The 26858-nt window shown below is 44.6% G+C and overlaps 1 protein-coding gene across 1 annotated transcript in view; it reads right to left on the bottom strand.

Moving 5' to 3' along the window:
• Window positions 1-492: 492 nt before the first annotated feature.
• Window positions 493-26858, bottom strand: part of LOC311041338 (protein mono-ADP-ribosyltransferase PARP14-like) — a gene marked incomplete at both ends in the record, with an annotated part of 43577 nt that continues 17211 nt past the window's right edge. The window contains 8 exons of the mRNA XM_084086247.1: window positions 493-696; window positions 1311-1496; window positions 1800-1862; window positions 2433-2582; window positions 3026-3134; window positions 4403-4591; window positions 5072-5293; window positions 5776-5872. Coding sequence (XP_083942373.1) covers window positions 493-696; window positions 1311-1496; window positions 1800-1862; window positions 2433-2582; window positions 3026-3134; window positions 4403-4591; window positions 5072-5293; window positions 5776-5872 — 1220 coding nt within the window. The remainder of the gene's footprint in view (window positions 697-1310; window positions 1497-1799; window positions 1863-2432; window positions 2583-3025; window positions 3135-4402; window positions 4592-5071; window positions 5294-5775; window positions 5873-26858) is intronic.

The following is a 26858-nucleotide window of genomic DNA, read 5'->3' as shown; positions in this document are numbered from 1 at the left end:
ATGACACCTCTCTCTCTCTCTCTCTCTCTCTCTCTCTCTCTCTCTCTCTCTCTCTCTCTCTCTCTCTCTCTCTCTCTCTCTCTCTCTCTGTGATTAAAAGTGATAACATTTTGTACTAAATGATGAACTCTTGGGGTCAGGTCATTATTCTCTAGTTTCATTTCCATTCCACGCATTTAGTAAGATATCTCCTCTTCCTCCAATGACACAAACACACACACACACACACACACACACACACACACACACACACACACACACACACACACACACACACACACTTTACCAAATACATTTATACACATTCAGGAAATATTATATTGTTAATATTTATGTTTCAAATCTTTTTTGTTGTGAAGCAAAGGGATTATACATCTCTGTTCATATACAATAATGTTGCGTTACATGATACAGTGCAACTGTGAAAGTGACTTAATAGACAGCTAGTCTCCTAAAGAGCCTCGCAGTAATAACCCATCTTGTGTGACATACCCACGATCTTGGTCAAGACGTTCTTCTCCGCTACATCCTGACCTTCTCTCCTCCTCATGCTGTTGTGGAATTCCTTCATCACGGCTGTCTGGAAAACCAGGATCTTCACAGTGTGGACACAACACTGGTGCTTCTTCCTCACAAACTCCACCACAGCATCTATCATGGCATCTGCCACAGCTGTGGGACTGGCACCTCCCTGACCTGATAAAGACACACAGATGAATGGACAGACTAACAAATATGGATGACTGATGAACAGGCAGATCTGACACACTGAACACATTTTGAACAATGAACACACAGAGAGACAATCAGGGACCTTGCTAGAAGATTGGTGAATCTAGTAGGCACGCATGTTGAAAAGCCATGGGCACGTCATTCCCCCACTGCTTTCAAGGTTGGCTGTGGCCAACTTGACTCACAAAATTACTGTCACCAACTGCTACATACTGTATGAGGCCACAAACCGCCACTAAACAAGATGTGGAGAGCGTTAATGAATGGAGCAGCAATGCTCACATATGCAACCTCATTCATGAAATCTGCACATTATGATAGAATTTAATCTTAAAGTGCTGTATAACCCCTAGGCCAGATATGGCTTTAGCTTGCATTGATTGGTCAGCTGCCTTACCAGCCCTTGGGGTTATACAGCAGTTGACCAATAAGCACAAGCTAATCACCCTCTCCTTTTATCACCCCCCTTACCAAGGTCAAATAAAGGCTGTTATACTGTATTATATAATTGGAATTGGAATGCATAATGTGATAATGATGTCACCTCAACGTGGCATAGTGTAGAGCAGTAAACAGACCTGTTCCAAGGGCAGGGAAGGCGACGGAGGTGAATTTCTGTTCTTCACAGTACTTCAGCACATGGCAGACCACATCTTTGACCCTGGCAGGATCATTCTGCCCTATGATATGGAGAATGTGTCGACTAGGGAGAGATCCGGCTGATGTCAGTATCATGGATGATGACTGGTGACTAGGAGAACTAACTGCAGAAAGGCAGAAAGTGAATGGCAAACACAATGATAAACAGAAGTTATTTTCAGAAGAAATACTACATAATTGATAGATAAACACATCTATATACTGCATCTATATGGATTTACTGTAGATAGATAGATAGATATATTGTATAATTTTACAATGGCATTTCCAGTGGCTGAAACATGTACGTCTATAGTTTGTCCATCAAGAGCAGTGTCTTTTTAATTATTTGCCCTCATTTACTGATAATCTGCAGCCCTTCTATGGTTCACATTATAAAAATTAAAAATCATCAAATGAAAACATACCAAGCGTTGAGCATTCCAACTCCACTTGAAATCCAGCGCTGTCTAAAATGGCCTTGGAAACACCTAGATCAAAATGACACAATATTGACCTTTTGAACTGTCAGGATCTGTCTCCTTGTACCTTATTTAGTGGTATCGTCCCAGTGTTTCCTGTTCTCCTTGTAGCTGTTGCCTGTCTTGTCTCACCTACCCTTTGATAAGTGTTCTCCACCAGCGTCCTGTTGTACCCCAGCCAATCCCCCTGTATTAATTTGTCTTTGAGTTCACCCGTGTCTAGTCCTGTGTCTATCTAAGCCCTGTGTTTGAGTGTGTTCATTGCCAGTTTATTACTTTTTGTCATCTGTGAGTTTGTCTGTTCCAGATCTGTATCTACATGTCATTAGTTTAGTGTTTCCCATAATAGTTAAGTTTTCCAGTTTGCTTCCTTGTGTATCCTGTTTATTTCTTATTAAATACCCTTGAATTTAAATACCCAACTAATATTGTGCAACACAAGCTCTCTTTCCTCTATTCCTTATTTGTTGATAATCGCCATGAATCAAGACAACAACGGTATATTGACTAGAGTAGAAGTCTGTATAGTGACCCCCCTAACTCTCACCAAAGAGTTTAATGATTAAAGGTCATAGTCACCCATTTTGAGGTTAAAGTCCTTATTGGAGGAGTTGATAATAACATCACTGTTGTCCTTAGTGATGTCTCCAGATGAGACTTCTAAGTTTAGCTGACCCATCTTCATCTGGTACACACCGAGAGAGGGGGATGACACCTGGCTGAAGGATGCTGGCGCACACGCACACGCACGCACACACACACACACACACACACACACACACACACACACACACACACACACACACACACACACAGACAAAAGTGTTACGGGACAAGAGAAGAGAGTCAGGCTTGGTAAATAAGGGTCCAGGTTCAATTCTCCTGACCAGCTGAGAAGAAGAAACTGATTGAGTAGCAATTATTTTCCATCAACAACTGGTGTCAAAGAGACTACGATTGTTCCAGTAAAGTAAATGCATACATGCAAAGAAAACCTTACAGTGATGCAGTGAATGGAGGTCAAACGCAATGTGTAGATAGTATTAGCTGAGTGGTTTAGACCTCCACCTCTAGGCACATACCTGTCCTATGTAGGTCCAAAATGTGCTAAACCCTAACTTTACCCATCAATAAAGAAAGAAAATAAATGTTTTCAGGGTGGAAAATCTTACCAGTGGTCTGCTGGGATTGTACAGTAGATTTAGAGGGTGATGATGGGTCAAAAGCACGTGCTCCCTGATGATTTCCCGGCTTCTGACCTTTGAACTCTCTGGTATAACTCTGACAAACAAGAACGGGACAATAATAAAAACTGACAAGTTCTGGAAAGGTGGCAATGCTAAGAGGATGGTTATTTCTACTTTTAGATAGCATACTGTAAATAAGACAGACAGACCTTAGTGTGGGTCCGTCTCATTGTATGATACAGTACGTACTGTAGAGTCTCCATAGCTCTGCATGTTTTTAGTCCAGTGTATACTTGTGCAATATGAATGCACAGTCAAATTATTAGAATCCATTTTTATCAAATCGATGATTTAAACGATGAATCGATGAATGAAACTGATCTGCGTTGAGTTGAATCAGTTTGAATGAATGGCAGTGTGTAATTTTGTTTCCTTTGTTAAATTTGGGCCAGTGAAGCCTGTTGAGACTTTAACAGTCATTAAGGGCTATACACAAACACTCGAGTTGAACTAAAGGCTAAACCCGTTAAAACCGGGAAAGCATCTGTGTCATTTTAGATTTTAGCATTGGCTATTCAAAGGATTTCAGATATACAAGCTCACAGCGCGTCACTTTGTGCCGCGCTGCGAGCTTGTACATCTGCCATTTTGAATTTAAACATCTTGAAAGTGTGAGAACTACTGATCTAGAAGGCATTTGTAGAATTGGCTTCAGGTCTTAATGGGTTAAGTGTCAAGAAAATATTAATCTCTCAAGAACAGATTCTGCCTTGCGGTGGAATCTGTCGGAGAGGTTCGTCATAACGTGTGCGCATTGGCTACAAGTGGGCGTGCCTTCAGATCAGGAAGTAGGCCGCGCTTTACCCAATCAAATGTAGTGGGCGGGATTCACGTGTCCATCCACCCTTCCCCCCTCGAAACTAGCCGAAACTAATTTAACAATAGCGTCCTCGGAGCGGACAAAACTACGGAAAGATATTCACATTTTAAATTACTCTTTCATCATAGAAACAAGTGGGCTTATAACCAAAACCATCCATGTTCTCTGGGAGAAGTGGTGTTAGTGTTCCGTGTAGAAATATTGTTAGTGGGAATGAAAACGTAGTCGCACCAACCGGAAGTGATGCGCTGAAGGCAGACATGAAACCGGGGTTTCCCTGCGCACTGGCTTCCCATTTGCCTCCCTCCAGACCACACAGATTAAATCACAAACAGCAGAGGTCGCTGTTTTTCATTTTCTGTGGGGTCTGGCTACGCGAGACTAAGAAAATATCGACAAAGCATAAACTAGACTTAAAGATGAACTAACTGAATTGAGATGAAATGTAGGAACTCACTTCCACAGTCACTAGGGTGCAGTACCACGGCCACCTCCCTCAGATACTGGGGTGTTCTCCTCTGGCTGTAGATGTGAACCTCCTCCAGCAGGGGTCTGGCCACCAGAGATTTAGGGAAACCCATGTTACCAATGCCAATCGCTGGGAAAGACACTGACGCCATTCTGAGCTTCTCTGCCTCTTCCAGGCAATATCTGATGATGGATTTTAATTTCTGGAACAGAACGACAGCATCAACATTATTGATTGAAGTTGTAAAATGACAATATTCGCACATGCGCAGGTTTATGAAAACAAATATCAGAAACTTATCATAATATTATGAATGTTATCAGTAACATTCATATGTAATCTAATCAAAAGAGAAAAGTGGGAAAATGGGTGATGTAAGCAACTGAGGAAAGCAAGGTCAGTTCTTTTTTCTTCAAAAGTATTTCAAGTTTACTGGACTGTACAGGAAAGAGTGGGTAGAATATTGTCATTATAACAAAATATTTCCCTTGAGGTCGCAGGTTATACTGTATGTCTCTTGTGTTCCTTTTATACAGAAAAATACCATATGTTGTATTTTTTTGTGCTTGAGGCATTGCGCCAACAATTTATCATTAGGGACAAATAAAGTTTGACTTCATCTGGGATTAGGTTAAACAATGAATTGTTCCCCAGACCTTCTTTCTATAACTACACCATTCACCTCCTCTGCCTGCCCGGCCCTGTCGTCCCAGAGGGGGCAGATGATATGGAAGACCTTTTGACACTTCAGGTTAAATCCAGCTGTTACAATGATATCACCGTAACCGGCTTCTTGTTTGACCGCAGACTGGAGTCTCGGGCCGGCTGTCTCCAGAATCGCTTTGGAAACAGCTCTTGAGTCCAGGTTTAGGTTTTCAGAGATGGTGTTGACAATGACATCAGTCTGGGAACCGAGTGTGATAGAAAACATTCATTAAGTATAATTTACCTTTATATTTTGCAGCATATGACAACCACAGTTGTGGTAGGTTGTGTAGGTTGAGCACCATATTCAGCTAACAAGGAGGTTTATTAGAATGCTTGCCAAATGATAGCCAGAAGGTAAAGCGAATAATACTCCCATTTGCTGTAAATTACGCCGGTATGTTTATTACTATATAACAAGGTAAACAGATTTGAACAGGATTTGACAATCTGAGTGATTGTATGATGTGTTCTGTTCTCTTAAGAGCTCCCAATAAACTAACTTTGAATCATCACATTTTGTACCCGTTCTGTGGAATTTACTTATTTGACTACACCTCACACTTATAGAATTTCCACAACACAAGGGTTAGGGTTAGGTAGGCACAAATGTCAGTTGAGAAAAGAGTCCGGTGCACAGGATATATTCTAGGATGAAATATGCACACTGTATGTCCTTACATCCTGCTCCTGGATGTTTCCCTTTCTGAGACAAATCTTCAGCCCTTCTTGTGTGTGTGTGGTTTCAAGGTCTCTTTCATGGTCCAGTCTCCTATACCTGTGACAAATCACAAAATGCAATCAGCCACTTCACACTCACACCAGCAATCAGCGCCACACCCAGTCGCACAGCATTCACACCAGTCTCCACCTTATAAGGATACAGAAAAGCAACAATATAACACAGGCCACAAATAATACCACAATATTCCAAAACTTCACAATTAAACCAAAATAAACCAAATACAAATATATTATAATAAATACAAATACGGCTGGCCGTAACACCCCCCTCCCTAAAGAAAACTTCCCCCCCAAAAGTTATCTCCAAAGGGGCTAAACGAGAGACACATGATGCACAGCCGAACTCACCATCCTAAGTTTCAAAATGAGGTCCCTCAACCTCCAAAGTGTGAATATGCTCAAATCAGTGATTGGAATTTACTGCAAAACACATGAGGTACACCACGCTGTTTTCTGTAACGTGGAGGGTGTATTACAAAGCCCGAGTGGCACAAACGCATAAAACACCATCGGAATAACTTAAACAGGACTACAAATGTATGCGAGTGTAAAAAGGGGTCTGCCAATAACCTTTTAACAAAATGACCAAACACAGAAGTTGCTACGAAATGTCTGTTGTGCATGTTCCCCCAAAGAAGGCTGTCTTTTTGTATTCTTTCAAAAAAACAAATTTAAGCCATAGCTTTTTTTGGAGAACAAAGTGCAAGTGCACCAGACAAAACGAAAACAAATGGCAGGGTTTTTCCAAATTCACGATATTTTTTGTTGCATATTTACAAGCCGAACGAAGACACAATCCAAAAACACACGAAGGGGAGGAAAAGGGGTACGAACTAAGTTATCGAGTGGGAAAAATCGAATACACGATCACTGAGTGGGTAATAGGGATTCAAAGAGAAAACGAGTGGGTAAGGGGCACAAAGTTTCTTCTGTCATGTGTGCCCTCCCAAGCACAGATGACAGAAGGAAGCAAAAATACTGAACAAAAGGACTAAGACACAACCTAAGTCAAAGTCACCACACGAAACAGATGATCATCCTAATACACAGACACACACGCGTTTAAACTAATTCCTCGGTGCACGCAGCAACCTGGGACACAGAATCAACCTTTTGTTCATTATTTGAATTCCTCTAATAGGACTAACTCACAGAACTGGTGAATAGTCAAAACTTTGCTTGATGGACTTCCGGTATGGCTGCTGAGTGAGGCAGACGCACGAAAGAGCAGCTCTTGAGCTTTTTTTATTTTTCATTATCTGGTATCAACCACACCGTCAGTGAACCTAACGATTAACAGACACTGCCTGCTGTAACAATAGTTTGGCTAAAAGTCTTGTTTAAATGCCTGGTGGCAAGAACAAAACAGAAGCCATGTCCACTACTACTACAAGACACGCCGCTGCGGCCTCTGCAGCAGCTCCATTATCTATATCGGACCTGGTAGCTGAATTGGAGAAGAACAGAGCAGCAATCTCAGCTGAAATAAAAACATCACTCTCTCCGATCCAAAAAACCCTGAATGCTGTTCGTACCAAAGTGGAGGAGTTTGGCCCACGTCTGATGGCAATGGAAACGTCGCTCTCTGACCATAGCGACCGGCTGAACAACCTTGAAATACAGGTGAAACTGCTCCAATCTGAAAATGATCATCGTAAAATTAAGACGGAGATTCAAGAAATAAACTCCCGTCGCTACAGTTTAAGAGTGATCAACTTGGCCGAGGGCTGCGAGGGACGCTCCCCCACAGAATTCATGTCCATGCTGCTTGCTGAGATACTACAGGACGAAGCACTGTCTATCGCTGCTCCACTGGAGCTGGAGGCCGCATTCCGCGTGCCAAAAGCTAAACCTGCCACTGGTGAGAGGCCTCGGCCCATCGTTGTTCGTTTCCTACGCTACAAACAAAGGGAACAGGTGCTAAACCTATCGAAGAAACGAGGCCAACTTGCTTATCAGGGAAAAAATATTTTCATCTTCCCAGATAGGTATATAAGCAAGGAGGATGCTAAGAAGCGCGCTAGCTTCTCGGCAATAAAATCCAAATTGTTTGAGAAAGGCATTAAATTCACTCTCCGCCACCCTGCAGTTTTATCTATCACACTGGAAGGCATAGAAAACAAATTCAACACTGCAGACGAGGCCGAAAAGTTTTTCACCGAACATGTGCTGCATGGATAACTGATTAGTATAATGACTCTGACTGGAATAATCGAGGCCCATGTTAAATGTTGAGACTCTTATTTCGTTTGTTGAACTATTCAGATAACTAGCTATATATTTTCTTCATTTATTATATCTTAAAACCACTTTTGTTTTTTGTTTGTTTGTTTTTTTGCTTGAAGTATCGTGTTTATTAGTTGTATTTCTTGTTTATTTAGAGTTATATATTTATTTTGTTTTTTTGTTTGATTTATTTAGATTATTAGTTTAATTTAATTTAATATTATTTTCTTATATATTTATTTCGTTTGCTTGAACCACTGTGATTATTTAACTTTAGTTTGTTGCTTATTTAGAACTCTAAACTTACTTTCGTTTTGAATTAGTGGTATTATTAATTAACTTTATTTTTGTAGTTTATTTAAAATAACATTTATTTCGTTTGTTTAATCTATTTTGACTAGTTTAAGTTAATTTAAAACCCCGTTTGTTTTGTCTATTCTCCCTTTTCATTTTCTTTTTTTCTTTTTTTTCTCTTTGTTTGGGGATGGGGAAATGATAATTTAAACAGGAACGGAGTTGGGCGTTATAATTAAACTTTTGCGTTTAGTTAATGGACTTTTCTCTTTGACATGAGGAACTGGGACTTAACTTTAGATTTAGATCTAGGGCCACGGAATACCAGATCACGGTCTTACTATTTGAAGTTACCTTTGGATGCTGGATTTGGACTATGGATTTCGTCTTTCTTTTTCTTTTTCTTTTTCAAGGCAACTGCTTTGAAAGCCGAACAATGACTCGGACCTTTAAAACATATATATATAAAGCCGGGTCCTGCAAACTCCGCTCCTTCAAACTATCCCTGGTGCTCAAACGGACATACAGTTGATCTTTTATTATTATTATTATTATTATTTTTTTTTAATTAATTGAGGACTATACTGGAACCGAATTGCACTCACATAGTGCGCAACCGTTTAAAAAACAAAACCCCCTCGCGGTTATGATGACACTTCATTAAGGTAACGTTGTGTGTGTGTGTGTGTGTGTGTGTGTGTGTGTGTGTGTGTGTGTGTGTGTGTGTGTGTGTGTGTGTGTGTGTGTGTGTGTGTGCACACACGGCTTGGAGCCGTTGCGCAGGATGGGGCTACGAATGAATATGATGTAATGTACAATGACAAATACTCAGGGTTATGTGATGATTTTGGAGAACGGGACTGCTGCGCGCCGCGTGGCATGCCCGTTCTTATTATTGTTTTGTACTATTTGGTTTGTTTCTTGTGCTTATGCCAGCTAAAGTATAACTCCCACCTAAAGTGCTCTCCCCCCATTGTTTTTCTTCTTGTTTTATTAAACTAGTCAGAAGTCAATGAGATGTCAACACGCTCGTATGACGCTTTTCTTCTTCTTTTCTTTGTGGCGGCAGCGGGCTGAGTGGCGGATCTGTAATCCTAACCACTTTCTTTTAAGTGGTGGTGTGGGGATGCGGGTCGGCTGCTCGGCGCGCGCACACCAATCACATTGAACTATTTGGTTGAAGCTCCTTTTAGGTATTACAGTGGAATATAGGGCCGTTGCCGTGTGTGTGTGTGTGTGTGTGTGTGTGTGTGTGTGTGTGTGTGTGTCTGTGCCCCTGTGTGTTTGTCTGTAGCTGTGTATGGACCTGCGCGTATCCGAGGTGGAGTCTAGTTATGGCTGTATAGGTTAGGTACTTACAACCAACTATATACAAATTGAGGATGTGTTGAACTGTGTTGAAATCGCGTGCACGTGTCTGTACAGGGGGGGGGGCTTTGCTTCTCTCTCACGCTGCGCAGTGCACGGTGCAACGCTGTTTATTATGTGATTTACTTTTTTATTTTGATTATGGAAGGGATCTAGTAGACTGTCTTTTTTTTCTCCCTCTCCGCTCTCTCTCCTCTTTCTTTTTTGTCCCCTCCTACTTGTTTTTTGCTGTGGTCTTCTTTTTTCATCCCATACATGAAATCGATGACTAATTAAATTATAGGGTGAGACAATTGCACAGCGCATACAACATGTTTCTATTTCTACATTTCTTCTTAAAAATATATAGTGGCCTGTATAATTCATTCTCTATAGAATATCGTAATCTCTATGATGTATTTACACTATAGGCAGTGGCTAGAACTACTCTCCTAGATGATACGTGAGAAATTATACAATGTTTTGATGCTTAAATGACCTGGTTTGAGATAAGCTGCCCTACCTCACCCTGGTTGCTACTATTCTATTCAGAGGGAATTTGGAGACGAACATGACTATCTGTGATACCTCTGACTCAATGCCTACAGCGCTGTGCAGCTGATTTTCACTCAGCGTTATTTTTAATTTCTTGATCTTTCAGTCTAATGGGTTTGGTGCTTATTACCAGCTATCTTGACCATGCAAATGGCATGCCATGTATTTGCATGACATGTAGCCGTGAGCTCAACTCTGTAGACGATCACATGATACTGGACAGCATAGCTTTATACCTTAACAAGATGGGGCACGTACCTACGGTTTTGGACCGCTGTCCAGCACCCAATGGGTTATTGTAAACTCAAGATCACGGGTTTAATGATCCTGTTGGATACTGGTTTATTTATTTGTTTCTCTTTCTATTTTTATTTTTTAAACTGTTTGAAAGATACTGAGTACTAACTGGTTTGGGGGCGCGGGACTGCTGTGCGGTGCATGATCTGTATCTCATACTTTTTTTCTGGTAGGATAGAGTGTAACATTTCAAAGTTAAAAACTGTAAGTCAGGTCGCACATGATACTGATTTTCTATGAACTGCTACTAGATTGATTGATAGATTGACTAGATTGGAAGTTAGTAAGTGGTTTTTACCTGCAGTTCATCAGGGTGGGAGGATGAGCATAGGTACTTGGGGTGCACTGGGGGTGGGGGGGGAATGGGGTGGGAAGTGGGAGGGTAGTCTCGGACGGGGGTGGGGGGTCTATATATATATATATTTTTTTTTCTCTCTCTTTTCTTTTGTTTCTTCTCTCTTACTTCTTACTTAAACCAGCATATGACTCATTCCTCTCTTGGTTGCTACTTCACGCCGTGCTGTTGCATAGTCCTCCTAAACAACACACACACACCCAGGTGGATTGGTCCATCCTGTACAGTTATTACCTCAACAAGATTAGATGGTAATCGTAAACAATCCAAATAGACCGGTGACAGTGGGAGGCTCCACCAAAATTATTTCATGGAATGTAGGGGGTCTGAACGGTCAGGTGAAACGGGCTAGAGTGTTCTCCCACCTAAAACACTTAAACACTGACATCACATTTTTACAGGAAACACACCTGCGCACAATAGACCACCAAAGACTTGGTAGGCCCTGGATAGGTCATATTTTCCACTCTCGATTTAACTTCAAAACGAGAGGTGCAGCCATCCTTATTAATAAAAAAGTAAATTTTATTCTTTCCAACACCATCTCTGATCCTAATGGACGCTATATTATTGTAACAGGATCTCTCTGTCATACTCCGGTGGTTCTTGTTAGTGTTTATGCCCCAAATTGGGATGATTTAGATTTCATGAAGAAATTAATATCATCACTTCCTGATTTACAAACTCATAAACTAATATTTGGTGGTGATATTAACTGTGTGATGGATCCCAGACTGGACAGATCGAATCCAAGAACAGTTACACTTTCCAAAATGTCTTTGGCCTTATCTACCTTCTTGGACCAGTGTGGCTGTACTGACCCATGGAGAGTTACTCACCCAAATGACAGGCAATACTCTTTCTACTCGCATGTCCACAAAACGTACTCTCGTATAGATTATTTTTTTATAGATAAAACACTTCTTTCGTCCGTCATTTCAACTGAATACTCTCCTATAGTTAACTCTGACCACTCCCCCGTCATACTCAATTTAAATTTCGCAGCACAACATAAAGCAACCTACTCCTGGAAATTGGACTCCACACTTCTATCTGACAACACATTCTGTAATCTCATCGTTCGATCCATAGACCTTTTTGTGGAGACCAACACAAATGAAGATACTAGCCCGTCCTTGCTATGGGAAACCCTTAAGGTGTTCCTTAGGGGTGAGATCATCTCTTATACTGCCCACACCAATAGGAAACAGAAAAAACGTAAGCAGGAATTAATGGTAGCTATATCTGACCTAGATCGTCAGTGTTTTATCTCACTATCCCCGGAACTGGCCAAGGAAAGACTCAGCCTCCAGACCGAGTTCAATCTCTTGTCCACTAGGGATGCAGAAAAAATGTTGCTAAGAGCTCAGGGAACAATATATGAACATGGAGATAAAGCAGGACGCCTTCTCGCACACCAGCTGAAAAGCAAGATGGCATCGCGCCAAATCCCTCAAATTATGAATAAAGCAGGCTCAATAACAACTGACCTCCCCGAAATTAACGAAACCTTCAAAGACTACTATTCAGAATTATATAGATCAGACTCATCAAATAATGAGGCGGACATGTCAAATTTCTTTAACGCACTTAATGCTCCTAGATTAACCCCAGAACATCACAACACATTAGAGACACCACTGCAACTTGGTGAGATAACCAACTCTATTAATTCAATGCAAAGTGGAAAATCGCCAGGAATAGATGGCTACCCTGCTGAGTTCTATAAGAAGTTTTTTAACCAACTGGTGCCTTTGCTTTTAGAAATGTTTGAAGACTCCTTTCAGCAAGGTAGACTACCACCAACCCTTACTCAAGCCTCTATATCACTTATCCTTAAGAAGGACAAAGATCCAAATTTATGTAGTTCTTATCGCCCCATTTCCCTTCTTAATGTGGATGAAAAGATACTTGCAAAAGCCTTGGCTAGTAGACTTGAGACCATAGTACCATCCATAATCTCTGATGACCAAACAGGATTTATAAAAAACCGACACTCATTTACAAACATACGAAGGGTTCTTAATATTATCCACTCCTCGACTTCGCTGGCCAGTCCTGAGGTAGTTATTGCACTCGACGCCGAGAAAGCTTTCGACCGAGTTGAATGGGGTCACTTATTTTTCACTTTAAAAAAGTTTGGATTTGGCGAGAGATTTATTTCCTGGATACGGTTAATTTATACTTTCCCGCAGGCACGAGTGTCCACCAATAACCAACAATCTGACTTTTTTCCACTATCACGTGGCACAAGACAAGGATGTCCGATCTCTCCCCTCCTCTTCGCAATAGTTATTGAACCTCTAGCACTTGCTCTTAAGGCTAACAAGCTGTTTACAGGTATTAAAAGAGACGGAATTGAACACAAAGTATCCCTGTACGCAGATGACCTGCTCCTTTTTGTTTCGGACCCAATAAGATGCATTCCACAGATCTTAAGTATTCTCCAACTATTTGGCAGTTTCTCCGGGTACAAGCTGAACGTACAGAAAAGCGAATGCTTTCCTGTTAACCAACCGGCCAAAGTAATACCCCAATCCATAATTCCTTTTAATTTATCTAGCAAGTTCAAATATTTAGGAATTATTATCACTAACTCTATCCCCTCTCTCTGTGAGGAAAACTTTACGGTTCTAACAACAAAAGTAAAAACTGATTTACACCGATGGAACACCTTACCTCTTTCCCTTGCAAGCCGAGTGCAATCGATCAAGATACCTGTATTTGTTTCAGTGCTTACCCATTTTTTTACCTAAACAGTTTTTTCGACAATTAGACTCATTAATTATGAACTTTATATGGAGCGGGAAGAATCCAAGAAAATGTAAACCTCTACTTCAGAGGGAGAGATCAAAGGGGGGACTCGGTTTACCAAATTTTCAGTCTTACTATTGGGCAGCAAACATGTACAAGATCGTACTTTGGATCTCAAATACAGAGGATAGCTGGCTTCAACTAGAATCTAACTCCTGTCATTCCTCGTCCTTAAAAGCTTTAGTATGCAGTAAACTTCCACTCAAACCTAGGCAGCACTCTTCTAACCCTTTTGTTATTTCAACTTTAAAAATCTGGCAACAAATTAGACAACACTTTGGCTGGACCTCTCTATCTCTAGCCACACCGCTATGCAACAACCAACAATTTCAACCCGGAAAAAACGATGGCAGATTCTCCAGCTGGGCTTTACAAGGGCTGTCTTGCCTAGGAGACTTCTATATGGACAACACATTTGCCAGTTTCACACAGCTACGCTCCACATTTAACCTTCAACACTCTGATCTATTCAGATATTTTCAATTTCGTAACTTTGCTAGACACAATACTTTATTATTTCCACAGATTCCACCGGCCTCGGGCACTGACCATATTCTACCAGCTACTCAATTGTCAAAAGGCCACATATCTTTTTTATACGATCTCTTATCGACACCGACCCCTCCCGCTTTGACTAAGATCAAAGCGGGGTGGGAATCCGAACTGGGCATCACTCTGTCAGATACATTTTGGGACACCGCGTTAAAAACTATTAACTCAGCCTCCTCTTGTGCGAGACTATGTCTCATTCAATTCAAGGTACTTCACAGGATACACTATAGCAAAGCTAGACTATCGAGAATATACCCAGATCTTTCTGATGCATGTGACAGATGTTCTCAGGCACCAGCCGATCTGACTCACATGTTCTGGTCATGCCCAAGGCTGACGGAATACTGGAAATCTTTCTTTGATAGTATTTCCGAAATATTAGCAATGAATGTGGATCCATCACCTTACATTTCTATCTTTGGCGTCCCAGAAGAGGGGACCCGAATGAACACCAGACAAAAGAATATAGTTTCATTTGCTTCTTTAATTGCTCGCCGTCGAATCCTCCTCCTATGGAAAAACCAGCTACCCCCTTCAAACGCATCCTGGCTGCGGGATTTAATGTCATTTCTGAAACTTGAAAAGATTAAATTCGCTGTTCGCGGCTCGGTTGAAAACTTTTACAAACAATGGCAGCCTCTCATCTCTCATTTTGATGCATTACAGAACATTCCACTTGATTAGATGGACCATTTGAAATCTGGGGGTGTGGATTGTGAGGTACCTGCAACACACGAGGCGCATGCAACATTTGAGGATGAGTCAATATGCTGTTTTCACTCTTTTCTGTTATCTTTCTTCTTTCTCTTTTCTTTTTTTTCTTTTTTTTCCCTCTTCTTTTCCTTTCTTCTGTTCTCAATGCTTTTTCTTCTAGTTTTCCCCTCCCCCCTCTTTTAATTTTAAGGGGTGGACAGGTGGGTGGGGAGGTAGGGGAGGGGTACTAGGAAGTAGGATGATAGCTGAAGGGTACATTTAAAAAAAAAAAAATAGAAAAACCACAAGAAAGCACTAACCCTCAAACCACTGGTAAACCTACCGGTAATTGTTACTACGCAAAGACATGAACTATGTAATCACATATAGAATGAACTATGTATTATATTATATATCATGAGCTATGTGTTCACATATGTAATCATGTGATGTGTCATTGCAAACTGTGTGTGGCAGTTCACCCTGCCACTGACACTTCATAACCACATTCAACACTACACAATACACCATATACACAATAGCCAGGTAGCATACAGGATAGTTTGGTGGGTGCACACACTAAACTCCATTTAACAGCTTTTAGTATGTTTCCTGTATTGTATTGTTTTCACTTATGACCTAAATGATTTCACACAACACAGGGTTAAAGGGTAAAATTGTTCTTTATTTTTAAGTTGCAGGGAATGTTCCTTTGGCAAATGTTTGACTGTTCTTTTCTTTCTCTTACCACAGTGCTTCCTGGTTCTGGGCAGTGACGAAGGACCCGAGTGTAGCTGCAGGCAGCCTTTTATAGTGCCTGTCTGTTTGTAGTGAGCATGCTCAGTCCATACCTGCTGTACCATACCAACTGGGGGGGGGTTTGAGTAAAATGTGGTATTCTAATTGTTTTATGGATTATTAGTACTGTGGGAAATGTGCTAATGTGAGGACACTTTAAACGTGTTAAATTGTGAAGTATAATGTCGTTAGACATGGAGAAAATAACTGGTTGGGTAAATTGTTTGAATCAATTTAGGATTGGTATGGTCCAGTGGGAGGGGCTTAGCCTTTAAAGAAGGGTGCCTACCACTGCCCAGGCAGTCAGTGAAGGGCTGCAGTAGGGAGCAGACCTATAGCCAATCTGGCCGGTATTGTGTTTCTGTTTGTTTGTATTCCCTGGGACTTCTTTTTCTAAAAAAAGGTGAATAAAAAAACCACTTGTTGCATCTAAGGACTGCGTTGCTTCCAGTGTTTCCGCCATATTCTACCCACACTGGGACAAAGTGTGACATTTGGTGGCAGTGGTGGGATATGGCCACCCGGAAAAAGGTCCCCGTGGGGGGAAAGAGAATTCAAACAAGAAGCAAAACATCAAAACCGGAGCCTGAGGCGGCAGAGGAGCAGGAATGGGAGGAGGAGGATGAAGGCCCATCACCTCACCATCGGCCGTCATCTCCCCGTCGCCGAGCGGTACCGGCCCAGCACGAGGTTGTTCATCTGCTGCGGCGGTTCATGGGTTCGCAGAGGGACCGAGAAGCCCTGTTGGTGGGGGAAATGCGTGGCATACGTGAGGCCATCCAAGCTGCTAGGCAGCCGCCAGCAGCACCACCAGCACCGCAGCAGGAACCGCCAGCAGCACCACCAGCACCACCAGCACCACCAGCACCGCAACAGGAGCTACCACCAGCACCACCAGCACCACCAGCACCGCAACAGGAGCTGCCAGCAGCACCACCAGCACCACCAGCACCGCAGCAGGAGCCGCCAGCAGTACCACCGGTACCACAGCAGCAACCACCAGCACGACGTAAGGACCCCAAGATGATTCCATTTCAAACAGATGAGGACATGGAGAATTACCTCCTCCGATTTGAACGAATTGCGAAGACTTGGGCGTGGCCAGATGTTGAGTGGGCTTGCAGGCTGGTGCCTTTGCTGACGGGAAAGGCATTGGAGGCTTATTCTGCCATGGACGAGGAGCGTTCCGACTCCTATCCGGACCTGAAGGAGGCCTTGTTGGAGAAGTTCGATATCTCAGCAGAGACGTATCGCCGGCGCTTTCGAGACACTTCTCTTCCCCACGGTGAATCTCCCAACGAAACCTACCAGCGCTTGAAAGGATTTTATCGTCGGTGGATGAAGCCTGACCAGTGCAGCGTGGAGGACATCGGGGAAACCATCGTGTTGGAGCAGATGCTGCGCGTTTTTCCCCCTGACATCCGCACCTGGGTCAAGGAGCGTGAGCCCCCCACCGGTGTGGAAGCAGCCAAACTTGCAACCCAGTACGTCAACGCCCGGAAAACACCAGCTGCCAGGCCACCACAACGTCCGCCCAACCGAGGCCAAAGCGACCACCGGCAAGAAGGGCCGAAGGGTAACTATGGGACTCAGGGGAATGTGGGGTTTGGTAGAAACAGGCAGCAGGCTAGTAGCAGGGAAATCATCTGTTACTATTGCCAGCAGCCTGGCCACAAGGCCTCAGACTGCCCACTTAAGAAACCGAAACTGTCTGGTTACTGTTATGTGCCCCGCCAGGCGGTGGCTAGAGAACTACGCACCATGAAGTCAGAAGATGCCTCATTTCAACCAGTCACTGTTAATGGGTTACAGATGTTAGCGTTGTTGGATAGTGGAAGTTCTATGTCTTTGATTAAGAAATGCTATCTGCCCGACAGTGGTATTGACTATGGGAACAAAACTGACATTGAATGTGTGCACGGGGATCAGAAACCATACCCCACATCTGAGGTTACCATTGGTGTAGATGGGCAGGCATTTTTGCTACAGGTGGGGGTTATTGACCACTTATCTGTTGATTGTATCCTGGGGAGGGATTTGCCAATTTTGCGGGATCTAATTGCAGCGCACGAACAGAAAATTGAAATGTGTGCTGTGGTCACAAGGTCCCAGGTTAAAGCTGGCCTGGAGCCCCTCCCAGATCTTGATGGTGATCTGTGTGAGGGTGGTTCCAAAGGCCGAAGAAAACCACGGCGTCAACGCCGCATTGAGAAAATGGAAGGAACCTTCCATAAGGCAGAGAGTCTAGAGACCTATCCTGAGCCTTTAAGTGTCAATTGGGACATTCCAAATGACATACGCCAATTGCAAATGTCTGATCCTTCTCTGTCTTTCTTGTACAAGCAGGTTGAGGATGGGGAGGGAAACAAACTCTCTGGTCCACATTGCATGGTTGATAATGACATTCTGTATGTAATGGGGGATGCAGGTAAACGCCTAGTTGTACCAACCAGTTGTAGGTCCCTTGTTTTACATCTGGCACATACAGTACCATGGGCAGGTCATCTAGGGCAGCAGAAAACATACATGAGGTTGGGGTCACGGTTTTACTGGCCTACTATGTATACTGATGTTAAGCAGTTCTGCACCACATGCCCAGAGTGTCAAATCACCACACACAGCAAACCCAAACAGGTTCCATTACACCCATTACCGATCATCAGTACCCCTTTCCGGCGCATAGCCATGGATGTGGTTGGTCCCCTGGAGAAGAGCAGCTCTGGTTACCAGTACATACTCGTCATCTGTGACTATGCCACTCGATTCCCAGAAGCTTTTCCTCTCCGCAGCATAAAGACACCAAAGATAATCGGTGCACTTGTCCAGCTTTTCTCCCGTGTAGGGGTCCCTGAGGAGATCCTTACTGACCAAGGTACCAACTTCACTTCTGGCCTGATGAAACAGCTGCAGAAGGAACTGGGCATCAGAGGCATTCGAACCACTCCATACCATCCCGAGACTGATGGGTTGGTCGAGAGATTCAACCAAACCTTGAAACAGATGTTGCGTAAGTTTGTCTCTGATACCGGCCGAGACTGGGATAAGTGGTTACCATTTGTCTTGTTTGCCTACAGGGAGGTGCCACAAGCATCAACTGGATTTTCCCCCTTCGAGCTGCTTTATGGATGGCCGGTGCAGGGACCACTGGATCTCTTGAGGAAGGAGTGGGAGACATCCAAAACCCCAGCGCCGGACGGAATCCTGTCCTACGTGCTCCAAATGCGTGAGCGCCTGGAGAAGTACCGGGAGGAGGCAAAAAATAACCTGGAGAGGGCGCAGCAGAAGCAGAAGTGCTGGTATGACAAAAGGGCTCGGCAGAGGGAGCTGAAACCTGGTCAAAAAGTCCTACTCTTACTCCCAACGTGCAGTAACAAACTGTTGGCAAAATGGCAGGGGCCCTATCCGGTGCTGAAGAAGATGGGACCAGTGACGTACGAGGTGGCTCATGCCGACAAGGGGAAAGCAACCCAGGTCTACCATATCAACCTCCTCAAAGAGTGGAAGGAGCGTGAGGTTCCATCTGCTGAAGTGTTACTGGTGCGTCAGGTCCAGGAGGAAGATGGTGAGTCTGACTCAAACCTACAGCAACTCCTCCAGCCGAAAACTCTTCACGTGGAGCACCTGCCATCCCAACAGCAACAGGCGTTACAGAGGCTTCTGTGGGAGATGCCTGGGCTGTTCCGAGAGGGTCCAGGGCGAACCCAGCTGTCCCAGCACACCATCCGCCTAAAGGAAGCAGTTTCTCCCATTCGCCAGAGGCCATACCGGATCCCAGAAAGGCTTGGAGTGTCTCTTAAGGAGGAGATCCAGAAGATGATTGACCTGGGGGTGATCGAGCCATCTGAGAGTGAGTGGTCCAGTCCCATGGTGATGGTGCCTAAGAAGGATGGTTCTCAACGACCCTGTATTGACTTCAGAAAAGTCAATGCTGTTTCCTGTTTTGACGCATACCCCATGCCTCGAATCGATGACCTGGTGGAGCGTGTTGGAAATGCCAAGTACATAACCACCCTGGACCTTTGCAAAGGTTATTGGCAGATTCCACTGGAGGAGACATCAAAGCAGTACACTGCATTCCGCACACCATCTGGACTGTACCAATTCACAGTAATGCCATTTGGACTTCATGGAGCGCCTGCAACGTTCCAGAGGTTGATGGACAAAGTCCTCAGAGGTTTGGAAGCCTTCAGCGCTGCTTACCTGGATGACGTGGTCATTTTCAGCTACTCCTGGGAGGACCATCTCCAACACCTGCGACAGATCCTGACGAGCATCGAAAGAGCAGGTTTGACCCTCAATGCTCAAAAGTGTGAGTGGGCCAAGAGTGAGGTCCAGTATCTCGGATTCCAGTTGGGAGGGGGATACATTCGCCCTCTCGTGGACAAAGTCGAAGCCATCCGCAATGCAGAGCGCCCACGCACCAAACGACAGGTGAGGTCTCTGTTAGGCCTTATAGGATGGTACAGCAACTTTCTCCCCCACTACTCTACTCTTGCCACCCCTCTAACTAACCTAACTCAGAAAGCAGCACCCAACCCCATTAAGTGGTCCCCAGAATGTGAGCAGTCATTTGCTGCTCTCAAGAATGCAATGTGTTCATCTCCTGTCCTCTGTAGTCCTGATTTTCAGAAACGCTTCGTAGTCCAGACCGACGCGTCTGATGTTGGGCTTGGAGCGGTTTTGCTACAAGGGGATGAGGGAAAGGAGAGACCCGTATTATACCTAAGTCGTAAGTTGGAACCCAGGGAGACCAGGTATTCAACGATTGAGAAGGAGGGCTTAGCCATTAAATGGGCATTGGAAAGTCTGCGTTATTACCTCCTTGGAAGGGAGTTTGATGTTGAAACAGACCACAAAGCTCTGTCTTGGATCAACACAATGAAGGATCGCAATGCTAGGATCACCAGATGGTACCTTGATTTACAACCCTTCAGTTTCAGGATTCGGCACAAATCTGGCAAGAACAACCTATTGGCGGACTACCTGTCCAGGTTTACCACCACGGCTGCGCCAGGAGAGGGGGGAGGTAATGTGGCAGTTCACCCTGCCACTGACACTTCATAACCACATTCAACACTACACAATACACCATATACACAATAGCCAGGTAGCATACAGGATAGTTTGGTGGGTGCACACACTAAACTCCATTTAACAGCTTTTAGTATGTTTCCTGTATTGTATTGTTTTCACTTATGACCTAAATGATTTCACACAACACAGGGTTAAAGGGTAAAATTGTTCTTTATTTTTAAGTTGCAGGGAATGTTCCTTTGGCAAATGTTTGACTGTTCTTTTCTTTCTCTTACCACAGTGCTTCCTGGTTCTGGGCAGTGACGAAGGACCCGAGTGTAGCTGCAGGCAGCCTTTTATAGTGCCTGTCTGTTTGTAGTGAGCATGCTCAGTCCATACCTGCTGTACCATACCAACTGGGGGGGGGTTTGAGTAAAATGTGGTATTCTAATTGTTTTATGGATTATTAGTACTGTGGGAAATGTGCTAATGTGAGGACACTTTAAACGTGTTAAATTGTGAAGTATAATGTCGTTAGACATGGAGAAAATAACTGGTTGGGTAAATTGTTTGAATCAATTTAGGATTGGTATGGTCCAGTGGGAGGGGCTTAGCCTTTAAAGAAGGGTGCCTACCACTGCCCAGGCAGTCAGTGAAGGGCTGCAGTAGGGAGCAGACCTATAGCCAATCTGGCCGGTATTGTGTTTCTGTTTGTTTGTATTCCCTGGGACTTCTTTTTCTAAGAAAAGGTGAATAAAAAAACCACTTGTTGCATCTAAGGACTGCGTTGCTTCCAGTGTTTCCGCCATATTCTACCCACACTGGGACAAAGTGTGACACTGTGGAATAAAACTTAAATATAAAAAAAAAAACTTTGCTTGATGAGCACCATTTATCAAAAACACAGTCTTATCTAGTACAAATTCCACATGTTTGATTGGCATTTCTTTCTCACAGGACCTAAACCTTTGGCGGTACGCCTCCGGCAGCAACTCATGTCTGTAGTATGGTTTCTTTTACTACATCATACTCTAAGCTAAACTCAATACATAAGGTTGCACAAGCATCCCAAGCTCCTCCCACTAATTTGCATTGCAGTAATACACCACATTTCTAGGCCATTTTACAGTGGTTGCAATGCACTCAAAAGCATCAAAGTACAAATCAATTTCTGTCTATTTCAAAAGTGGCACGAACGAAATATGCTTACTGCTGTCAAAAGTTTCAGGAGTGGCGGGGATATGACCAGACGCACCAGCTTTAGGCTGAGGGGCAGGTGACCTGTCAAGCTTTAAGGCCCTAATGCAGTGGCTGCATCAGCTCAACCTCCTGGTTTTTGTTCAGAGCTCCACCTCTCAGAGGCGGAAGGCCAGCTCTAGACTCTTTGAGTCCCCCCCAGCAGTGACAAGAGCCATCAGCGGATCTGTATGTGAACAGGGCCGAAATTGTATCACATTTGACTTGCAATTTGTTTGTACTATTGCACTCTTCTCCTTTAATAAATAATCCAGAATAAAACTCACAACAATAAAATATAAATGCACAATAAAGTGCTGGGTGCGTAATTACTGTGAGTCCTATCTGAACTAATTGTTTGTCGACTACGCCACTTTTGTTATAGAGGGAAGTCCCCTTTGAATACACTTTAACTTCTTCTTCAGGCTTTCACAGGTTCGAGGTTAACTGGTAAGTTTCAATACTTTTGGTTTTGAGAATACAACACTGGCATGAGAATATCCCTTTAAGAAACTGGACACGAATACAGTGTATCAAAAAAGGTAAGTCATATTTATTGGGTCCCTAATACATTGGCTTCTGTGCCTTAAAAACAATCAAATAAACACTATACTAATAAAACCTATATAAACATACAAAACACAATTAATCTACACAACAACTATAAAATAAATTATAAAGTTGTGCAAATTACGCGGGGCTTAATCACAAGGGTTCCTTAGCATGGGGGGTTTCTGTGCAACAAATACTTTTCAAGTAAAGTGCTGTGCCAATAAAGTGCTTCAAGATACTCAACACGGTTTGTTCAGGGGTAATGCTGCATGTCCATATATGGGGGTAAGATGGGAAAGGGTTTGAGGCCAGTCGTCTTCGTCTTCTCTCTTCTTTCTCTCCGCCTGCAATTATAGAGATCTAGACCAGTTCACTGTGCATTTACACGATACATTTGCGTTGTCTCAGGCAGTGGTTATACAGGGATTCAACGTTGCTTGTTCGAATACTCACTCGCCAGCCAGGTTTTTACACCTGGCGCTGAGTTGGTTGCGTATGCAACGTTATCGCCACTTTCCAGTCTCAGCGCTCCTTATATGGTCTGGTCTCACTCGTCTCTCATATGGTCTGGTCTCACTCGCCTCTTCCTCCCCTTCGGTTCGATTGCTTTCTCCTCTTGGTTTCTCCTTTGAATGTAGGCACACCTCGGCTTCCAAACTCCTAGGTGGCTGGTATGTCTACTTCATCTATGCACTCCTCTACTCCGTGTCTCGGCACAACCTTCCCCTCTGCTGTCCTTCTCCTCACTGACGCCTCTGTCACTTGGGTGCTCTGTTCTCTCTTTCAAACGGTCCCGCCTCCGCTTTTGTACCTGCCAAACCACACCTCCCTCTTCTTTCATTTGTCCGTGGTGACAGTCTGTCTGGGGACATTGGCCATGACCGTGGCCTTGGGCGTGACCGCGTGACTGCCGCTCTGCCACTCAATGTCTCTCAATACATGTGACCAGGGGATCATGGGGAAAACAATTATAAACAATACAGTGCGTAATAATAATTGGTACAAAAATAATAAGATGGTGGGGTTAAATGAGGCAATTATACACATTAAGCACCAATAAAAACAAATTACAAAAGTTTTAAGAACCCCTCATTTCACCCTTGTCACATTCCCCCCTACTTTTTCGTTGGCAGTCCCTGGCAACTGGTTCTAAACGTCATGCCCGTACCTCTCAGGTGGCTGTCCTTGGTTCGCTCTTCCAGAGCGCCGCGGACCTTCAGGTTCCCTAGGACCGGGGAAAAACCCTACATAAGGCGGCCATATTGGTCCCACCGGTTCGACTACTGGGGCAGGTTCGGGGCTCTCCATCGGTGACCTGGGGGCTATACACACTTTTAATGCATTCCTATGGATCGTTCTATCTCGCCCTCCTTTTTCAGGTCGGATCCTGTATACTAGGCCCGCATCCCCCACCCTCTCCAATACCACAAAAGGTTCTGGGTCCCACCATGGGCCCAGTTTACCTTGTCCCTGTCGGTTCCGGTTTCGTACCCACACCCTCTCTCCAGGTAACAATGGTGGCATACCGGCTCGGCGGTCATAGACCTGTTTACGCTGTCCTGCTATATGCACCATTTTTTTCTCGGCTGTCCTATACGCTGTGGCCATTCGTTTCTGGTGATCTTGCACCCAATCTCCCACTCCCATTCGATTTTGTGACAACGGTACTCCTAATGCTACATCTACCGGACGCCTCAGGTGGCGACCAAACATTAAGTACGCAGGCGCATAACCTGTCGCACCATGTTCAGTATTGTTATAAGCGTGTACTAACTCAGGTAAGTGTTCATTCCATCTGCCTTGGCGATCAGTATCTAGAGAGCGCAACATGTTTAACAGTGTTTGATTAAACCTCTCCACCCCCCCATTACCAGCTGGGTGGTAAGGGGTGGTGCGACTCTTAGTAATACCGTATGTATGACACAATTGCTGCATTAATTCGGATTCAAAATTCGGGCCTCGGTCCGAATGGAAACGAGCCGGGCAACCGAATGGCTGAATAATATGTGTCCAAAGCGCACGGACAGTCGTGGGCGCAGTTTGGTCACGCGTTGGAATAGCCCAACTGTACCTGGTGAATAAATCGGTTGCTACAAGAATATTCTGCCATGCGTCATTCGGCCTACCTAATGTGAGAAAATCAATAGCCACTACCTCCATAGGATACGATACTTCGAATGGCTGTAAGGGGGCCCTGGGCTCTATCCTGTCTTTCAGTAGGCTGCAGGCAACACAACCTCGCTGGAACTGTCGCACCGCCCCCTCCATGCCCGGCCAGTAGAACCGGCGCCGAAGCTGCGCCAAAGTCCGGTCCACTCCGGCGTGTGCCGAGGCCTCATGGAGTCCTTTCCACACCTCCTCTCGTCGCGCCCCTGGACAAACAAGCTGTAAGTAACATTCTTGTGTATGCTGATCAATCACTTGCCTATACAACACATTGTCTCTGATGCGCAACCGGTCCCACTGTCGTAACATTTGCCTGGCTTCCCGTGACCAACTCCTCTTCTCCATAAGGGTAGGCAGTTTCCTCCGCTCTACGCAACTCTTCACCATCTGGATGTCCGGATCTCGATCCTGTGTTCCCCGCCACTCAGCTCCAGCCCACCCGTCCTCTCTCTCCACCGGTGCCAACTCCACTACGGCCACTCCTACAGGTTGAACAGGGAACCTAGACAGGGCATCTGCGTTCGCATTGCTTTTTCCAGGTCGGTACTTTATATCATAGGTGAATGATGCTAGCTGGGCTGCCCAGCGCTGTTCCACCGCGCCTAGTCGAGCTGTTTGAAGATGCGCAACAGGATTGTTATCTGTATAAATCGTAAAATGAGCGCCAGTTAAGTAATCTTTAAATTTTTCGGTCACTGCCCATTTAAGTGCCAAGAGTTCTAATTTAAAGGAGCTATAATTTGCATCATTTTGTTCGGTAGGGTGTAGACTTCGGCTGGCGTAGGCGATTACTCGCTCCTGGCCATCTTGGACCTGTGCCAGAACGGCGCCGAGCCCGCGGCCACTCGCATCAGTATACACTACAAACGGTCGGTCATAATCTGCATAAGCCAGTATTGGAGCCTGCGTAAGGGCAGTTTTAAGAGCATCAAACGAGTTTTGGCATTCAGGGGACCACTCTATTTTACACTGATGGGACTTCACATCATTCGGGACTCCGATCAACAAACTATTTAACGGCCTAGCTATGGCAGCAAATGAGGACACGAAGCGGCGATAATAACCAGCCAGACCTAGAAAAGCGCGGACCTCGCGGACAGTCGAGGGTGGGGTCCAGTCTCTTACCGCAGCCAACTTTTCAGGGTCCGGGCGCACTCCCTCTTTGTCTACAACGTGGCCCAAGAACTTTACCTCCGGTTGGAGAAGCTTGCATTTATCGAGGCGCAGTTTCAATCCGTGTCTCCACAGCCGCTCGAAAACCTGGTCAAGGTGCTGCATGTGAGAGGAAAAGTCAGGTGAATATACAATAATGTCATCGAGGTACACTAATAATGACTCTGTCACCTGGCCACTCAAGCATCGCTGCATTAATCTTTGGAAGGTCGCGGGGGCGTTACATAAACCGAACGGCATACGTTGGAACTCGAACAGTCCGAAAGGGGTGGTAAACGCTGTCTTTTCTCGATCCCGAGGGTCCATACCCACCTGCCAATAACCGCTGGCCAGGTCGAGTGTGGAGAACCACTGAGCCTTGGTCAGGCTTGTTAAAGTCTCTTCAATCCGAGGTAAAGGGAAGGCATCTTTGTGCGTCACGGCATTCAGTTTACGGTAGTCGACACAGAAACGCCAGCTGCCATCTTTCTTCTTCACCAGGACAATGGGCGCTGCCCAGGGACTGCAACTCTCTTTTATCACTCCCTTGTCCAGCATGTCACTCAATAAGGTCTTCATTTCTCTATACATGGAGGGCGGCAGCGGTCGGTGCCTCTCGCGGATGGGTGCCGCGTCTCCAGTTGGTATTTGGTGTTGCACCACGTCCGTCTGCCCAAAATCTTCATTATGGACTGCAAACACCTTCTTCCATTTACACATCATCGCATGCAGCTCTTCTCTCTGCTGGTCAGGTAGGTCATCTCGCCGGGTCAACGCCTCCATCTCCTCAGGTAAGGTCTTCACGGGTCCCTCGTCTTCGATGCTCACCAGGGACACTTCCACGGCTCCGTCGGTTCCTAGGGACAGGTTCAGGTCTCGTCGTCCACGGACGTCGGCCTCCTCCACTGGATATAGCTTCCCTAACTTTTGATGTCTGCCCACGGTCACGCTATACGCGTGGGGGTTGCAG

Source organism: Gymnoscopelus microlampas, assembly GCF_963454915.1.
Source record: "Gymnoscopelus microlampas genome assembly, contig: SCAFFOLD_60, whole genome shotgun sequence".
Classification (NCBI taxonomy): domain Eukaryota; kingdom Metazoa; phylum Chordata; class Actinopteri; order Myctophiformes; family Myctophidae; genus Gymnoscopelus; species Gymnoscopelus microlampas.
Note: the sequence above shows the minus strand (reverse complement) of the source record. Positions and strands in the feature narration are given on the sequence as shown.